A 17051-nucleotide genomic window follows, 5' to 3' on the forward strand; every position below is an offset into this window, starting at 1 on the left:
CTCAGCAGAAAATGGTGGGGGAAAGGAGGCGGGGATGGTTAAATTCTCCTTGTGTTAAGATCCAAGGGGTTGGATCAGTGTTCACTAGGAACTTGTGAAAAAGCCTCTCAAGGCTGCCCAGGGAGGGGAAGGTTTTGGGGGACAGGAAGTGTTCCAGACACTGAAATTTCTGGATGGTGGCAGTGTTACCAGATCTAGGCTAGTAATTAAGCTTAGAAGTGTCCATGCAGGTCCTCACATCTGTACCCTAAAGTTCAGAGTGGGGGAGGAACCTTGACAGATGTCAGCTGTCTTCTCTGCTTCTTGTCACAAGGCTCTTCAGAGATTCTAAAGGTGGCTTTTCTCAGTAGTCATCAGAGATCCGAGCGTCTCATTTATTGCTTTGGATTGGAGTTTTTGTATTGTGAAAAAGTGAAACATTCGCACCCAGACTTATTTCCACTCAACAAACTTATTTCCTCTTTTGATCAGACTCAAAAGTTAAATATTTCCTTATTTTTAATTTATGGTTCACATTTCTTATTCTTGACCTTAGAATTCCACTAAAAGCTGCTTCCACCAATAGATTTCTGAATGTTTATTCTTACTAACACGTCCTCATTGGGATTAGTATGTGGATAAGTGATGGGAGAATGCGCAAATATTTTGTAGACTCAAATTAAGATAAAATTCTAAAAATTCAGATGCTTTTCTGAATTCAGCCTTCTCTGAACCTCCATGTTCTGGGAAGTGAGCTGGAAACCAACTGTTTATACTGTCTGAGATTTCCAGGGCTTTCTGGATTGGTTCACATTAGAAATACAGTGAGAGAGACTAACTCTTGCAGCATTCAGGCTTTGATTGACATCACTTGAACAAATCAGGAAAATGCAGGAGCTTATGGAAATGAAACCAAAATAAAACTGATTTGTTGATTTCCTTCATACCTGCATGAGATAATGGATTAAAAGGACATAAATAAACAAATGTAGGCAAAACCTTTTGTTTTCATTCTGTAGAGTGAGAAGATCCTGTACAGAGTATACCCGAGTGAGGAGTATGAAGTCCTGACAGCTGATGGCTATTACCTTAGCATGAACAGAATTCCTCATGGCAAAGGAAATCCTAGGGACACAGGTGTGGCTCCTTTCAGAGAGACTAAGAAGTTCTTGGGTCTTGTTTCGGCCCTGAGAGATGCTGGTGGAAGATCTGCCTAGAAAGTGCTATGTCAGGAAGGGAGTATAGCCAGGGCTTTCTGGGAATGTGCTAGTTTTTCTCATCTTGGTGGCAGTCTGCTCTGGTGGGGCTCCCAGGGACCCCAGTTACCAATTAAAACAGCTTTTCTATGATGAAACCTTGCCTTTTCATGCTTAAAATAAATGCATTAATAGCCAAGCCAGTTCTGTTGGTTCAGGGAGATTGAACTCTCACCCCCTTCTCCAGTGGAGAATGAATGAGGCCCTTGATGTGATGTAAAACTTTCCTCTTCATCATATTGGGAAAATGCTTTATTCTTAGAAGAAATGCTCACTGAAGAGCTCTTGGTAAGCAGTTGTGTTCTCTCCAATATCCTCTGGGAGTTGGAACTTTTCCCTGTGAGGGACAGATGATGGAGAACACAATGGCAAAGAAGTGCGTATTGGTTGAGCTTGATTATGAACTGTAAGTTCTTGTTTCTCAGCAAGTCAAATGCTCTGGGAAACATCATCTGTTTCAAAGTAAATCCTCTCAGCAATGGAAATGGCCAAATCTAAGAAGAGGAATTTACTGCAGGAATTTCTGTGTCCAGAGCCCAGGACAGAGTCCTAATGATCAGCTCAGTGTAGGAGTAATTGTCAAACTTGTGATGTAAACTGAGAAAGGTCCAAAATTATTCTGTGCACATTGCTGTTGCTGGGATGTACAGTCTGGGCATAGCACTACTCAGACTTATGCTACAGAGATCTAGAAAGACTGAAATATATTTTTTGGACAATTCTGGATTGTGTACTCAAATGAGTAAGGCAGTTGTGTATGGTCCAGAAGAGCTAGTTTCTATCCCTGGTTACACCACAGACAAATATTACTATGTGATTGTGGGAAAGACAATTAATCTTCACATGTGGCAACTAACTGTGTTCTCATTTTCTGGATGCCTAATTTGAGATACCTAGACCCTGGTTATTAGAATTACCAAACACTGACAACGGCAACTGAATGGGACTGGGATCAGTGGGAGACCTTGATTTCCAGAAATTCTGGCAGTAAGACAGTGTGGCCTGCAGTAATAAGCAGAGCATTGGGAATCAAGAGGTGTTTTTTTAGGTTAATCTGGCTTTGCACTATGTAAAGTTAAGAAAGTTACTTTGCTTTTCTCAATCAGTTCCCTGACCTGTATCATGGGAGTATTAAAACAATGTATTACAATGGTTTGCAGTAAAAAAAAGTCAGTGAATATTTGCCTCCTCTTCTAGACCTTGGCTGGAAAAGGATTCAGTGTTACATCATTACTATGTTACAGAAGTTCTGTTTTTGTGAAATATTCCATTTTTTTATTTTCCAGGCCCAAAGCTGGCTGTGTTACTTCTGCATGGCCTTCTTTTAGATGGTAGCAACTGGGTTGCTAATTTGCCCAATAACAGCTTGGGTTTCATACTAGCAGATGCAGGCTATGATGTTTGGATAGGAAACAGCAGAGGAAACACCTGGTCTAGAAAACACCAGAACCTTTCAATTGACCAAGAGGAATTCTGGGATTTCAGGTAGGCTGAACTGGAGAGAAACTACTGAAGCGGACAAGAACTAAAGTTGTTGTTTTTATTTTTGTTTCAGGTCAGTCCAACTCTTTAGATTTCAACTTTTTTATTTTATATTATAACTTATAAATGTCTCACTGCTGATTTTTTAAATGACATTTTGTCAAATTCCCTTAGAACATCTGTTTTGGAAAAATTTCCAATATAAACTGTCCTGATGGAAAATTTCCAGCCAGTTCTAACAGAAAGAGACAGTCTGTATCTCAAGGAATTAAGCATCTAATAGATAATACAGAGTGATCAGCAGAACAAGTACAATGATATCAATTAACTTGCATAAAATCACACAGCAGGTCATTAGCCAAGATGGGAATAAAATCCTGATTTTTGGATACCCAAGCTGGTGCCCAAACTGCTATGCCATGTTACCTCTCTGACTGCACTGCAACTGCATGATAGGTGAGGAAGGTGCATAGAGAATGATTAGTGCCAGCTACTGGAGATAAGAAGGAGTAATGTGACATGCTGACACACTGCTGAGTTGTAAGTTGTAAAGGGAACTGTGTGTCAGAATGGATGGGTCAGATAAAACCTCTGCTTAATTTCAGCAACAATCATAAAAAAGCAAACAAAATGTTAGGATGCATAATGAATGGTAAGGAAAATACTTAAAATATACCAATGTATTATTATGGCAGCCATCCCCACGTAGCACTGTTTACACACAAACGTGAAAGTTCTTTTTTCTTAGCATGAGAATAAACTTTTACTTTTGGAAAGACATGCTGTGTTGTTGTTAGTGTTAGCTATGCCAGGTTGTTTTGTGTAGGAGTAGGTTTGGGGGAGATGGAATATGAACCTGGGCTCTTGACTTAGGTTAGGTGTAGCTAGGGTTGCTTTCTCAGCACCAGCCACTGTTGAGCTGCTGTTTGGCCATCTCATGTCAGGGCTAGTATACACACATTAAATAAATCAAGGTACACTTAAAATATACCCGGATTCATCACTGATTTCTTTTGCACTGGAAACGACCCTGCCAGGCCCTTGAATTCTACTAGTCAGCAAAGGAGCAAGACTGAAATGAGAACAGGCATTGGTGTAGGGGCAACAATACAAATCAATGTCCATACCTGGAATACTGCATTTGATTATGGTCATGCTACTTCAAAAAGCAAATAGCAGACATGGAGGTCTCGGCTTATATGCATGTGGAGACTTCCCTATGAAGAGAAAACAGAAAAGACTGAGATTATTGGTTTAGAGAGGAGAAAGAAGAGGGGATATGACAGACATACACAAAATAATAATATAAAGAATCCTGCTTGCATAGTACCTACCTCAACCTATGACTCTTATGCCTCACTTTATAAAAAAAAACTTCATTTTTCTCTTAATTAACAACCCAGAACAAAAAAAAACACAAAACAAATATCTAAAGAAACAATTCACATCCCAAACTATACTTCATTTTTATTAATGGACAGATGTGTGGTTCAATAACTGCTTTTAAATGCTACATGGGAGTAGGAATTACAACTCAGTAATGCAAGCAACTTTCTCTTTTTGTGTTGCAGTTTTCATGAAATGGCTATGTATGACCTTCCTGCATTGATAGACTTCATTCTGCAGAAAACGGGACAACAGAACTTGTATTACATTGGGTATTCTCAGGGCTGTACCATAGGTATGTTCAGAAGAAGACAATTAAATGTGTTTTTGTCTTTTTGTCTCTATTTCATAGTTAAGTTTTGAATGGGACTGTAATTTCACTGTGAATATTATTCACATGTTCTTATAACAAGAGACTGGTCAAAATGAGTGCATTGCTGCTCTCTACTTCCATTCAGATGTGCATGAATGAGAGTCCAATTCCCAACTGTGCATAATCTTTGGAAGGAGATAGAGCTGAGTGGGCAGAAAAGCAGATGGATGGAATTGAGATTATAGATCTCAGTACTGGAGCTGGATACACAAATGATAGTCACGTTAAGGCTGTCCTCCTCCTCCTCTTGTTGTTAAATACTAAGTATGTTGTTGGGACCCTCATATTATCTCAAACCTTCTTTCCACTACTTGTAATTGAAACAGCCTTATAAACAGGGAGGGAACAAAGTATTAACTGGGTTTTTGTTTTCATTTTATTTACAAAAATTTGGCGATGTGGAAGAGAAATCCAAGAGTCCTCCGAAATGTACACTATTGAAATGGTTGTTCTCCAGCATATTCTGAGGAGAAAAGATTGCCTATATAGTTAGCAAAGATTGGTGTTATTTTATTATCTAATACCTGTTGTTCCAACTAATGGGCACAGATCTTAGCTTGTGTTTACCCTGAGTGATCTTCAATTTTTTTCCTGCATCAGCTCTGATTTTTTTTTACAAACAAAATATACATTGAGGTTGGAGATTAACATTTACTTTGATCAAATCAATCTCTGCCTGTTCATACTGGATTGTTGTATGTTGTAACTTGTTTCTAAGAGTGCTGTAATTAATCTCTTTTGCTTTCTCAGCTTTGATTGCATTTTCAGCCATGCCTCAATTGGCTCAAAAAATCAAAATATTTTTTGCCTTGGCTCCTGCATACACATTAACCAAAAGCAAAGCCCCTCTGACACAACTGATATTTCTTCCTACTGATTTATTAAGGGTACGTAGAATCCTCCATACTTCATTACTCTCATGAATAAATGTTGCTGTATGAAAAAGTTGTAAATGGAAATTTAGGATCTGTGGTCTGTATGCACAGAGGAGTGTTATATGTACATTTCCCATGCATCAGTGCAGAAAATTATGTATGGAAATAAGTTTATCATGCATCGTGCAACAATAGTGTGATAAACGTATTCAGACAAGGGTTAGAGGAAACTGGGGATTGCGTGTGTGTGTTTATGTGTGTGTGTGTATGTCTAAACTAAACAGTTTTTCACCAACTTATTCCACTTGATATATGCATGTCTAAATTTTGATTTTTTCTGGAAATATCAAGCCTGAAAGTTTTTCACTGACAAACATCCAAAAGCCTGAAAAGCCGCCACTTTGGACAAAGAGTCAGGCATGAGAACTGGCATGGTCTTTCAAAGACCATAAAGTTTGAGGAAAGAAGGAGGAGACACTCCCCCAGAAATAGAAACTGAGAGCCAACGATTCTTGAGCTTTTCTCAAATGTATACAGCACTCTGCAAATATTTTTTCAGAAGTAGGTCCATCTCATGACCCTCACTTTAAAGACTGGGAAATTTTGGCTCAAAGATCCTACAGCTCCTTAAACAGAAATGTCTCGTCTAGGCCAGGATTGAAAGGGGTGATGTTAGATCAAATTACCAAGATGAATTTAATTTAATACCATCTAAAATTGTAGTACTCATTGAAAAAATTAAGTAACCTGGTTTCCCATTAGAAAATGATTTACACTGAAATCAAAATATTCTACAAGGAAAGATAATTTTTGGATGAGTTTTCTGTCACAAAAATCAAAATGAAATGCTTTATTTCAGGTCCATAATCTCTGCCTCTATCAGAGCCACTCAGGTTCCTTCTGGCAGTTGTACCTCTGGATCTTCCATGCCAGTGGCTCTCAACCTTTCTGGACTACTGATTTGAGTCTGATTTGTCCTGTGTACCCCCATGTTACACCTCACTTAAAAAACACTTGGTTACAAAATCAGACATAAAAATACAAAAGTGTCACAGTATGCTATTACTGAAAAAATGCTTACTTTCTTATTTTTATCATACAATTATAAAATAAATCAACTGGACTATAAATATTGTTCTTGCATTTCAGTGTATAGTATATAGACCAATATAAACCAATTGTCTGCTTGACATTTTAGTTTGTACTGACTTGGCTTTTTATGTAGCCTGCTGTAAACAGGTTAAATCAGTTTTAAAGGCATGCAGTCTCCTGACTAAGGATAGCCTGCTGTAAAACTAGGCAAATATCTAAATGACTTGATGTACCCTCTGGAAGACCTCGGAGTATCCCAAGGGGAACGCGTATCCCTGGTTGGGAACCACCGCTCCATGCCCTTATCATCATCTATGAGCCATGTTTATGGACCAGATGATGCCATGTGGTCTTTTCCCTGTGGCTGAGCCACCATGGTGCTTCATGGGATTCCTTTGGCTTCTACGGAATCATGAATTCACCTGCGGTCTCTCTTTCCAAGGGGTCCATGTGTTTTGTGAAGGAAAAGTAGGAGACAATGGAGAGATTGTCACAGCTTGGCCAAGAATGGTGATCCCTCTCCTTAGGTGAACAAAAGAGAAGAGACTGTGACATTTTACTAGTACTGAAGTGAATCTGTTATTCACTAATTGTATATGGAAAAATTCTTGGCTTGGGTAAAGCTGTTCCTACAAATTTTACTCTTTACCTCAGTCTTTCTAAGAGAGAACAATAGTAAACAATGCATTTAAGAGTCACGGTGAACAATATCTTTATATTTTCTCAGATTGTATTTGGCAAGAAAGAACTCTGTCTGTTAAGTGCGAGACTGAAATCGCTTACTGCCAAGGTGTGCGGAACTGCACTAATAGACCGACTTTGCATCCAAACCCTCTTTTTTATTTTAGGTGGCTTTAATGAGAAAAACTTAAATGTGGTACGTATAGTAACAATCCTAGTTAACTGATCTGCATAAGCCAGCTTCTGAGTTCCATAGTGTTTGTGCAACATGCCGTCATCATAAACAACAATGTATACATTAGTGCCCCAAATCCTCAGTTGGGATTGTGGTCCCACGGTACTGGGTTCTATAGAAACGTAGAATATCTAACCTGCAATAAGAGACCGGGTCTTCAGACTGTTGCAGAGTTTGGGAAGGCTTTTGTATGCGTCATAAGTATCTAGAACTAACTGTGGCCTTTTCCATTTGGTTCATCTGTTCCTTGTCTTTGGTGCTGAAGCTCTTCTTTCTTTTTTTTTAACTCCATCTCAGAAAAAATTGAGTTTTTTCCTTCTGCAAATGTCAGTGCTCACCCCTTTCCTATTGCTATGTCAATGAGAAGAATTTTGAATACAATGGGTTTCCAAAATAATTTGGGTGACTAGAATCAGTAGTAGTTCTGGTTTAAATTCACATGGGTTTGTGTGCAAGTTTTGCTTTCCTTATTATGCCTCTTATTTATTATGATAGTTTCTAGCATCAGTCAAGATCAGGCCCCATTGTTCTCGGGACTATACAGACACAGTGTAGTAGACGGACTCTGCCTTCCATGTTAGTTCAGGGATTTTTTAATTATGATTTCTGTTAGGAAAGCTTTAGCTAAATGGAAAGAAAAGCAAGGCAGAGCAATGAGGGGTACAGAACAGGTGAGAAGTGGGAATAGAGGAAGGTGGGAGGGACAGTGATTCTAAAGTGCAGAGACTGATGCAGAGGATGGGATGGGATGGGATTAGATTAAACAACTAAATTATCAGTGTCAGTTGGTCCCTGCTTAAACTGCATCTTCGGTTGCTCTGCTGGCTCTGGTCTCACTGGACCTCCCTGAAGTTTCTTTCTTCAAGCCCAAATTGAATGTAGAAGAAATGGTAATCAGAATGGGGAAAGTGGAGGGGATTGTCATCTGCACAGTTTTGGGTATTGGGTGGAGAGCCCAGATGGGCTTCATTTTACCCTCTTTTCTGCCTAGTACAGCAATCCTTGCTGAAACTGTTTCTGCAACTGCTCCTGATGGCATTTGTCTCTGGCTGGTTTCTCCCTTCAGCTTCTTTCACATTTCTGTGGGGAGGATCTTTGAGTTTAAGACTAGAATGAATCAAAGTGTTAAAGGGTAGATACAAAGCATTGTGAGGTATTGGGTCAAGGCAGGCAATGAAAGGGATAGGTATGGCTCAAGCGGCAAGAGTCACCAGGATGTCCCCTGTCTTTAGGGCATTGGGACCCAGCGGACAGAGTCCTTAGAGCCACCCTTGCTCTCAGAGCCGTGCAGCCAAGCAGCCATAATCCTTGGAGCTTCCCTTGGGCAATTGTGTCCACCCTACAGGTGGTGCCCTCACCTCGTGGAAGCTGCGGGGTGGGGTAGGAGGATCCAGGCCCACCCTACTCCACCAGGTCCTGATCCAGAGCCTGTGAAACCAGTAGTCCTGGATTCAGCTTTGGTTTCCTATTTCAATCTTCACATTTCCTGGTTCATTTCCAACCCTTGATTCCTTCTCCATCTGTTCCATTGAGGGTAGTGACCTCCCATATCTCTTGTCCTCTGTGGTTGAGGGGAGTTCCACCTTGGATTCCACATCTTTGGACTCAGCAGTCTGGAGGTCCAGCAGCTCTCCGGCAGGAGCCGGCAGCGTATGTCCGCTTTCCTCCTCAGTCAGCCCAGACTGAGCTGGGCTGCTCCATTTTATGTCCTACTTCCAGTTAGAACATGTCTAATGGGGGTAAAGGGGCATGGCCTCTTCAGCCCACAGGGTGTGGTCAATCCCAGCTGGGACAGTGTAGGGTAGATACACCTTGTCACAGTAAGTAGCAGTCAAAACACCCGTTTCTCTCTGCTTGAGTGAAAGCCATGCAGTGTGACCGAGTGTCATGTGATTTTCTTCAGCTACCATAAATCTCTGGTTCACTCAGAGCATGACTTAAGCATGCGCCAAACCAACTGAGCCCATGAAATTTTGCTATGTAATGATATATCCACTACAAAATGTGGGCTTAGCTCCCACTACACTTGCCTTTTGTAGAGTTACAGTCATGCAGTTGGTTAATGCCTGGAAATTGTAACTTTTTGGACTTGATGTAAGCTCCAACTGTTCTCTCAGGCTTTTACTGGGGGCAGGGGGATGGAAAAGAGGCTGTGTTTGGAGTGGGTACAGTTTTTAGTCTTCCACGTTTTCCCTTGGGTTTGTTGTAAAGTTTATTTGATTTACATGAAAAAAATTCTATTTTAAATTGTGTCCTGTGCCTAGATCATGAACAGGTGAAACTAAGTTGAATGTTAAGTGAAAGTAAAATTTTGTCTGATAACTTTACTTAGAAAATGAACATTGTGTAGCAATATCTTTTTTTCTTGCAGAGCCGGGCAGATGTGTATGTAGCAAGTTTTCCAGACTATACATCTGTAAAAAATATAATCCACTGGGGCCAGGTAGGGTTTCTGATATTTATTGCACTGTTTAACCATGTCTTCTTTAAAAATAAATATACTGCACTAATGGATGGTGTTTCAAAATTCTTCTTTTCACACTTCAGTTAAAAATTTGTATAGGAGAAAATCAGCTATTTATCAATGAAATAATCATCTCTCTTTGGTAGCAGAGAGTGTGGTTTTGTATTACATTTAACAGGGTCATTCAGAACCTGCTCAGTGTTTAGGTATTATCTGTTTGTTTTATTTTTAGTTTAGTTTATAAATTTTTTGGTAAAGAGAAGAATTCTGATGATCCAAAATAAAGAAAGAATCATCCATACAAGCAGAGAGGGAAAATATTTCTAGTGTAATAAATATCCTCCTTCTGCTATATGTCCTCAATGAAGGAGAAGAGAGGACGGAGAAAATTTAAGCAACTTATACAAAAATTTCTCAAGACCTCAGTGAGCTGAGCAGACAATTGTTTTCTTAATATGTGCATGGGCTCTGTGACTCAGAACTGAATCCTGAGGTAAATAGGAGTTGCAAATACTCAATTCCTCCCTGGATCAAAGTTTTAATACACTCAAAGGTGCTAATATGATGAATGATTTTGTAGTTAACAATGCTGGACAGGTAGTTAAATGTGAGAGACAAGAAAGCTGGGTTCTCCACAGAATTCCTGTCTAATATTAGGCAAGTCACATACAATCTGATCTTGCAAGGCATTTCTGCAGGGGAAGTTGTGGACTAAGCACTGCAACATATTGGGTCTTTAAGATACTGTATTACATGCCACACTTTCCAGGTTTTCATTTTTCCCACAAAGATACATATTATCCCCAACCTTTAGTCCTCTATACATGTTTTATGAAGGAATTCCTGATCTGTGTCAACATCATCCAGATGTTGCTGAAATTTATTTGAAGAGGATGATAGATGAATCGTGTGGGGAAAGATTTTCTTCAATTCTGTGCATATACTTTTCAAAAGTGTGACAAAAGAAATTCCCTCTTCTGCTAGATAATCACATACTCCCATGGCAGTAACTCCGGCTGCCTGATTTTTTTCCCTTCAAGTACTGGCAAGTCCATTTCCTCTAGATACAATTGCTGTTCCTGGGGCAATAGAGTTCATAATTGGCAGGACACCCCATGGAATTTACCTAAGGGACTGGAGGCCAAGTTAGTTACAGGTGAAATCTTGATGACTGAGCCAAGATCACATTGAGTGAGTTCTTCAAAGAAGCTCACAAAAAGGTCCCAGTCCAGCAAAGCATTAAGAATATGTGTAGTCCCATTGGTTTCAAAGCGACTATTCATGTACTTAAAGACTAGTACTGGTTTATGTGCTTTTTTACTGGACTGGGGCTCAGAACTATACTTCAGCAAAGTGTAAGAGGGGATTTGTCCCACCGTAGTAGGGGAATTTCAGTACCTGAGCTGCACTGAGTCCCTGCCCCCATTCATTTCACCCTGATACCTGATATTTTTAAAAAATACATTTGTGTATTATTGAGTCTTGAATATATAATTTTAAATTAAAATATTCCCTAAGAGTAAATAGAGAGAATGATTTTAAAGAATGTTATGAAATCAGCTTATCTTTTATGTTGCGCAGTTACGTATTCTTGTTTATAGAAATGGTCAAACTTTGCATATTAGTGTTATTCTTTAGCTTTGGCATTTTATGACACTTTAAAGCAGAACAACAAATTAAGATCATTCAGTTGTGTTTTGTAGTTTACACTCTTGTATTTTCTTTTTAGTTATCTAAATCTGGAGAATTTAAATATTTTGATTATGGCTGTAAGAACAAAGATAAATATAATCAGGTAGGGAAATGTGATTTATGTTTGTTTATTTTGAAAGTTAAGAATATGTACCTGCGGGGATCAAGGTTTCACAGTGGGTTTGTGCATTAGCTTTTTCATCTCTGGAGACCTGGATTCCAATCTGATTATGGTCAGAGCTGTCATACTTAAGACCCTAAATTACCTCTTTTCGTGGAACGGGTGGCATAGGCTGTACAACTGAGAGGCTATTTGTGACTTAATCTTGACCAAAACACAAGAGTTGGTTCAAGAAACAACTGTGTGTAAGCCAGTAAGAAATAGTGACTACAATTTTAACACCTTGGGGAAAAGAATTTTAACAAAACCAAGCCCTGTGACACTAAGCTTTAGAAAGGGTGATTTCAAAAAATGAGGAAGCTTGTGCCTCAGAGTCTAGAGTCAGAGTCAGAAGTAAGAAGGAAAATCCTTACTGTACCCGGAGGTTATTTAGGCACCTTGTAATAGAGCCGGAGGGCGGGGGCTGAATATACCTATGCAGAAAAGGGAGCCAGAAGACACAAAAGGAAAGGTGGCCTTGTATTAAAGCATGGGAGTGGCCATCAGGAGATCTGGCTTCAACTCCCAGCTCTGTCACAGACTTTCTGTGAGACTATGAACAAGTCACTTAATCTGCTTGTGCCTCAGTTTCCTTTTTTTCCTGGGGGGATAATGACAATCCCTCTTTTCCTTCCCTTTTTATAATTATTTAAGTTAGATCTGTTCAGATTGAAGTCAGTGGGAGATGTTGGGCGCTGGACACTTTCCAAAATCAGGCTACTTACATAGAAGCCTAAATCAGGATTTTCAAGCAAAACTTTGGCTACTGGTTTTGAAAATCTTGTTGCAAAGTCTCAGTAGGTTTAAATATCAGACATCACCATCCCAATTATCTCAGAGAAAATTAAAACAAAAAACTAGATGGGACATCAACTTTCTCCCTTAAGGGAACAGGTCAAACTCTCAGTGACGGGGTTAGGAAAAAACTTCTAGTGTGAGCATGTTTAGTTATCCAAGGTATGGGTCCTTGCATCTTCTTTACAACCATTCTTTTGGCATATGCCTTGTAAAGGCCCAAACAATTAAGGAGATGTTGAGTAAGTGATGCAGCCTCTCTCACAGATGCATTGTCAGGAGACGACAAACTCATCTATCCATCATCATGATGATAAAGGGGGCAGCCCATAACCAGATGGCACGTTGTTTGTTCTTGAACTCACAGGGACAGGACGGGGAGCTCCACAATCGACAACAGTGAAGGTTTAAGATAAACCACCCATGACCACTAGGTATCCTGTTGTTACGAAGAAAGATCTCTAGGCTCACATGGTTATTCTGATGGTCATGCGAGAGCTGATCCAGAGAGACTAGGGGATGCTGATCTGAGGAGTTTATCTCCCAAGAAATGTGCCTTCAATTCAAAATATACTCCCAAGCCACCTGTTGCCACCATTACTTAGAAAGGTTGTGTCTGATATACTGTTGGGGCCCCACTTGATAATAAGGTAACTGTGAGTTGATTAAAGGAAATAGATTTGGGGTAAAGATTATCTTTTTTTTTTCCTGTTTGTGCCTGCACAAACCACTCTTGGGCCATGACTTGGGCTCCTAGGTACTATTATAATACAAATGATTAATAATAATAATTAATAATTAAAGATCATTGATCTGGACTGCTATGGCAACCCCTATGTTAATGAACAGATAACACATATATTTGGATGAAAAATCATTGAGACTGCGGACTTTCATTTGTCTGATTTTTTTTTTGAATTGCCTCCTCCCTCCCACAGACCACCCCTCCATTTTATAAGGTAGAAGATATGACCGTGCCAACAGCATTATGGAATGGTGGACGTGACTTGGTTACAAGCCCACAGGCAACTGCAGTCTTACTCCCTCGACTTACAAATCTAGTTTTCTATAAGTATTTTCCTGATTGGACCCATATTGATTTCATCTGGGGTCTTGACGCAACCCAGCGTATGTATGATGAAATCCTTGAATTGATGAAGAAGCACCCGTAAAACAACAGGCCACTTAAGGATTTGGTCTACTTATGAAAAACGTTTGAGTCTCGTATGTGGACATGCATGCTACTGCACTCATCTAAATAAAAATGGTCTCTTCTGACTGGTTTGATTTTATGCCTTTTTTTGTCTCTGCACCAATTTTTCCATCCTGCTGGTGAGTTTCAGTGGGTAGGCCACCATCTCAGCAAACTGAGCTATATTTCTTAGATGGAACAAATTCACTCAATAAAACAATTCTAGAGTGGTCGTTGTAGTACGTATGTGTTATGGTAGCACCAAAAGGCCCCAGTTGATATTGTGCTGGCTACTCCACAGACAGAGGTAATCCCTGCCCTGAATGGATTAGAAGGTAAAAAATCCTGTTCTGTAACTAGTGTTGATTAATAATTCTGTTACAAATGTTTTCTTTCTCTGTTTGGCATTTTTTATTGAATAATTGCTCCCACTCTTGTTATTTGACCAGCTTTTCCTATACGACTGGGTGAAATCCTGGCCCTACGGAAGGCAACGGGAGTTGTGCTATGGAGTTTTATGGGGTTGGGATTTCATGCTCTTTGTTTCTGAATGCACAATCCGTAAATCTCTGCTTACTTCCAATCCCTTCATTTCAGCAATTTGGCCTCCAGTCAAAGTTGTCACTTCTTAAACTGCAAGAACAAACAGGATTTATTAGAAAATTAGCTCTCATCAATGCAGCCTTACACAAGCCCCAGTGCTGCTGAGTGTCTCTGGAGCACACTGAACTCTCGTTGGACCGCACCCTGTTACCAGGTGAGTCCCCCTTGATCTCTTCTAACCAGGAGACAGGTAACTGTAACCCTGGCATTCCATTATGGCTGCATCATTAGCCGTTATTTACAGGGTGAGTCTGAGTTATCAGTTAGTTTCACTTAGAACATTTAATTAAGCAAAAGAGCTGTTTTCAGCCCAAATCTACATAATTCTGAGAGGGGAGAGAGCTGTTTCCACAAATCTTTTATTTGGAGTGCATAGTGGATGTTCAGTTCTTCTCAGGCATTTTAGAGTCAGATATTGAGAGAAAATTGGTCTCTGTGTCTGTGCTATAGCATGGCCAGAGGGCAGCAGGAGAGTGATAGATGGGCAATATGTAAGCCCGAGGATGATGAGCCTTATTCCCTGTAGAGAGAAGAGAGGCTGTTACAGATTCATTAGAGCACCTGAAGCCAGTCACTTGATAAAACCCCCCTGCTTCAATCAGACAGCTGAAGCAGAGTGGTTTGGTGTTGGAGCGGAGAGCAGTTTGGAGGGAAGCAGAAGAGACTTTGGAAAAGTGCTGTGGCAGATCAGAAGACCAAGACCCTAGGTAAAGGGAAACCCGGCTTGTGCAGAGCAGAGGGACTCCACAGGCACAAGGAATTGGGAGAAACCTTGCCAAGCAGAGAGAGGCCAGGAAGCCCCCCAAGCTGAAGGGCCGGAGAGATAAGTAGCCCAGGAGAAGGAATCACTAGTTCAAGTGGTTTACCGCTATTCCTAGGGCCCCTGGGCTGGGACCCAGAGTAGAGAGCAGGCCTGGGTCCCTCCCTCTCCACTCACCTTCTCTGGGATACTAGTGGGACAGTTAATATCCCAGATCTGGAGCGAGAAACACTGCCCTGAATACCCCCACAAGAAGAGAAAGCGTGGGACTCATCATAGTAGTGTGGGCAATTTGTCACAGTGTGTCACTGAGATACAGTGAAAGGAACTGGTCTCATCAGTCATTCCCAGTTTCAGGCCCCACTCATTGAATAAGAGTCAATGATGTAAAGCAATTGCAAAAAAGATTAATATCATTCAGGGGTGCACTAACAGGAGTGTCATATGTAAGACATGAGGGTAATTGTCCTACTCTGCTCAGCCTTGATAAGGCCTCAGCTGGAATACTGAACTAACACTTTAGAAAAATGTGGACAAATCAGAGAGGGTCTGAAGGAGAGCAACAAAACATGATGAAAGTTTCAGAAAACCTGACCTCTGAAGAAAGTTTAACAAAACTGGGCATGTTTAGAGCTGGGAAAAGAAAGTTAAAAGTGAACAACCTGATAATAGGCTGCTAGGAATACAAGAGGTTGCTATTATCATCCTGGGTTGCTGGTCTCTGGCCACAACTCTTTGACTCACAGCTCATCGTGTGCACTTGGGATGCACTTGGGATGTAGAGGGCAGTGCCTTCTTCACAGGAGCTGGGTGGGGGTTTAATGGGCCACTGGGCCTATCATAAACAGATAAGAAAAGTTAATAGCACAGAAGTACTTTATAACTCTTTTGACTGTAAAGGGTTAACAAGTTCAGTAAGCCTGGCTGTCTCCTGACCAGAGGACCAATCAGGAGACAGGATACTTTCAAATCTTGAGGGAGGGAAGTCTCTGTGTGTGCTGTTAGTTTTTGGGTGTTGTTCACTCTGGGGTCAGAGGGACGCAGACGTGCAACCAAGTTTCTCTCCAATCTTCCGATACAGGCTTCTATTAAGTTCAAAATAGTGAGTACTAGATAGATAAAGCGAGTTAGGCTTAAGTTTGTTTTCTTTATTTGCAAATGTGCATTTGGCTGGAAAGAGTTTAATTGCGTATTTGGCTGAAAGGAGTTCAATTTGTATTTTTGCTGAAAGGATTTTAATTTGTATTGATATTAGGCTGGAGGGTATTCCAGGGCCTATAGCTAAAAAACCTGTACCTATTCCATTTAAATTTACAAAAATATTTTACTGTTTTTCTCTCTTAATTAAAAGTTTCTGTTAAGAACTGATTGTTTTTTTTTATTCTGGTAGACCCCAGGGGACTGGGTCTGGATCACCAGGGATTGGGGGAGAAAGGAGGGAAGGGGAGAGAGAGGCTATTTCTCTCTGTGTCAGGATTTTCTCTCTCAGGAAGAGTCTGGGAGAGGGAAAGAGAAGGAGGAAGAAGGTGAATGGTCCTCTCTGTTTGTGATTCAAGGAGTTTGAATCACAGTGATCTTCCAGGGAACCCAGGGAGGGGAAGCCTGGGAGGGCAACGGTGGGGAAAGGGTTTACTTTCCCTGTATTTAGATCCAGAGGTCTGGTCTTGGGGTTCCCCGGGCAAGGTTTTGGGGGGACCAGAGTGTACCAGGCACTGGAATTCCTGATTGGTGGCAGCGCTACAGGTTCTAAGCTGGTAATCAAGCTTAGAGGAATTCATGCTGGTACCCCATCTCTTGGACGCTAAGGTTCAGAGTGGGGAATTATACCATGACAGGGACAATGGGAGTTTCTGGAAGCAGCGGCCAGTACATCTCTCGGCCTGTGCCGCTTCCAACAGCTCCCATTGGCCTGGAGCAGCGATCCGCGGCCAGTGGGAGCTGTGATCAGCCAGACCTGCGGATGGGGCAGGTAAACACACTGGCCTGGTCCACCAGAGGCTTTCCCTACAGAAGTGGTGAACCCTGT

General features: G+C 40.8%; 1 protein-coding gene and 1 long non-coding RNA gene across 2 annotated transcripts in view; one reads left to right on the plus strand and one right to left on the minus strand.

Moving 5' to 3' along the window:
- LOC116818980 (lipase member M-like) overlaps positions 1-13642 on the plus strand; it is a 24128-nt gene extending 10486 nt beyond the window's left edge. The window contains 8 exon segments of the mRNA XM_032770285.2: positions 999-1116; positions 2522-2720; positions 4289-4398; positions 5227-5363; positions 7171-7320; positions 9731-9802; positions 11553-11618; positions 13409-13642. Of these exon segments, the coding sequence (XP_032626176.2) occupies positions 999-1116; positions 2522-2720; positions 4289-4398; positions 5227-5363; positions 7171-7320; positions 9731-9802; positions 11553-11618; positions 13409-13642 (1086 nt within the window).
- The window catches only part of LOC142047814 (uncharacterized), a 498924-nt gene that overhangs the window by 414017 nt on the left and 67856 nt on the right, over positions 1-17051 (minus strand). The gene's annotated exons all lie outside the window — the stretch shown is intronic.

The sequence above is a fragment of the Chelonoidis abingdonii genome, chromosome 15 (assembly GCF_003597395.2).
Source record: "Chelonoidis abingdonii isolate Lonesome George chromosome 15, CheloAbing_2.0, whole genome shotgun sequence".
NCBI classification, from domain to species: domain Eukaryota; kingdom Metazoa; phylum Chordata; order Testudines; family Testudinidae; genus Chelonoidis; species Chelonoidis abingdonii.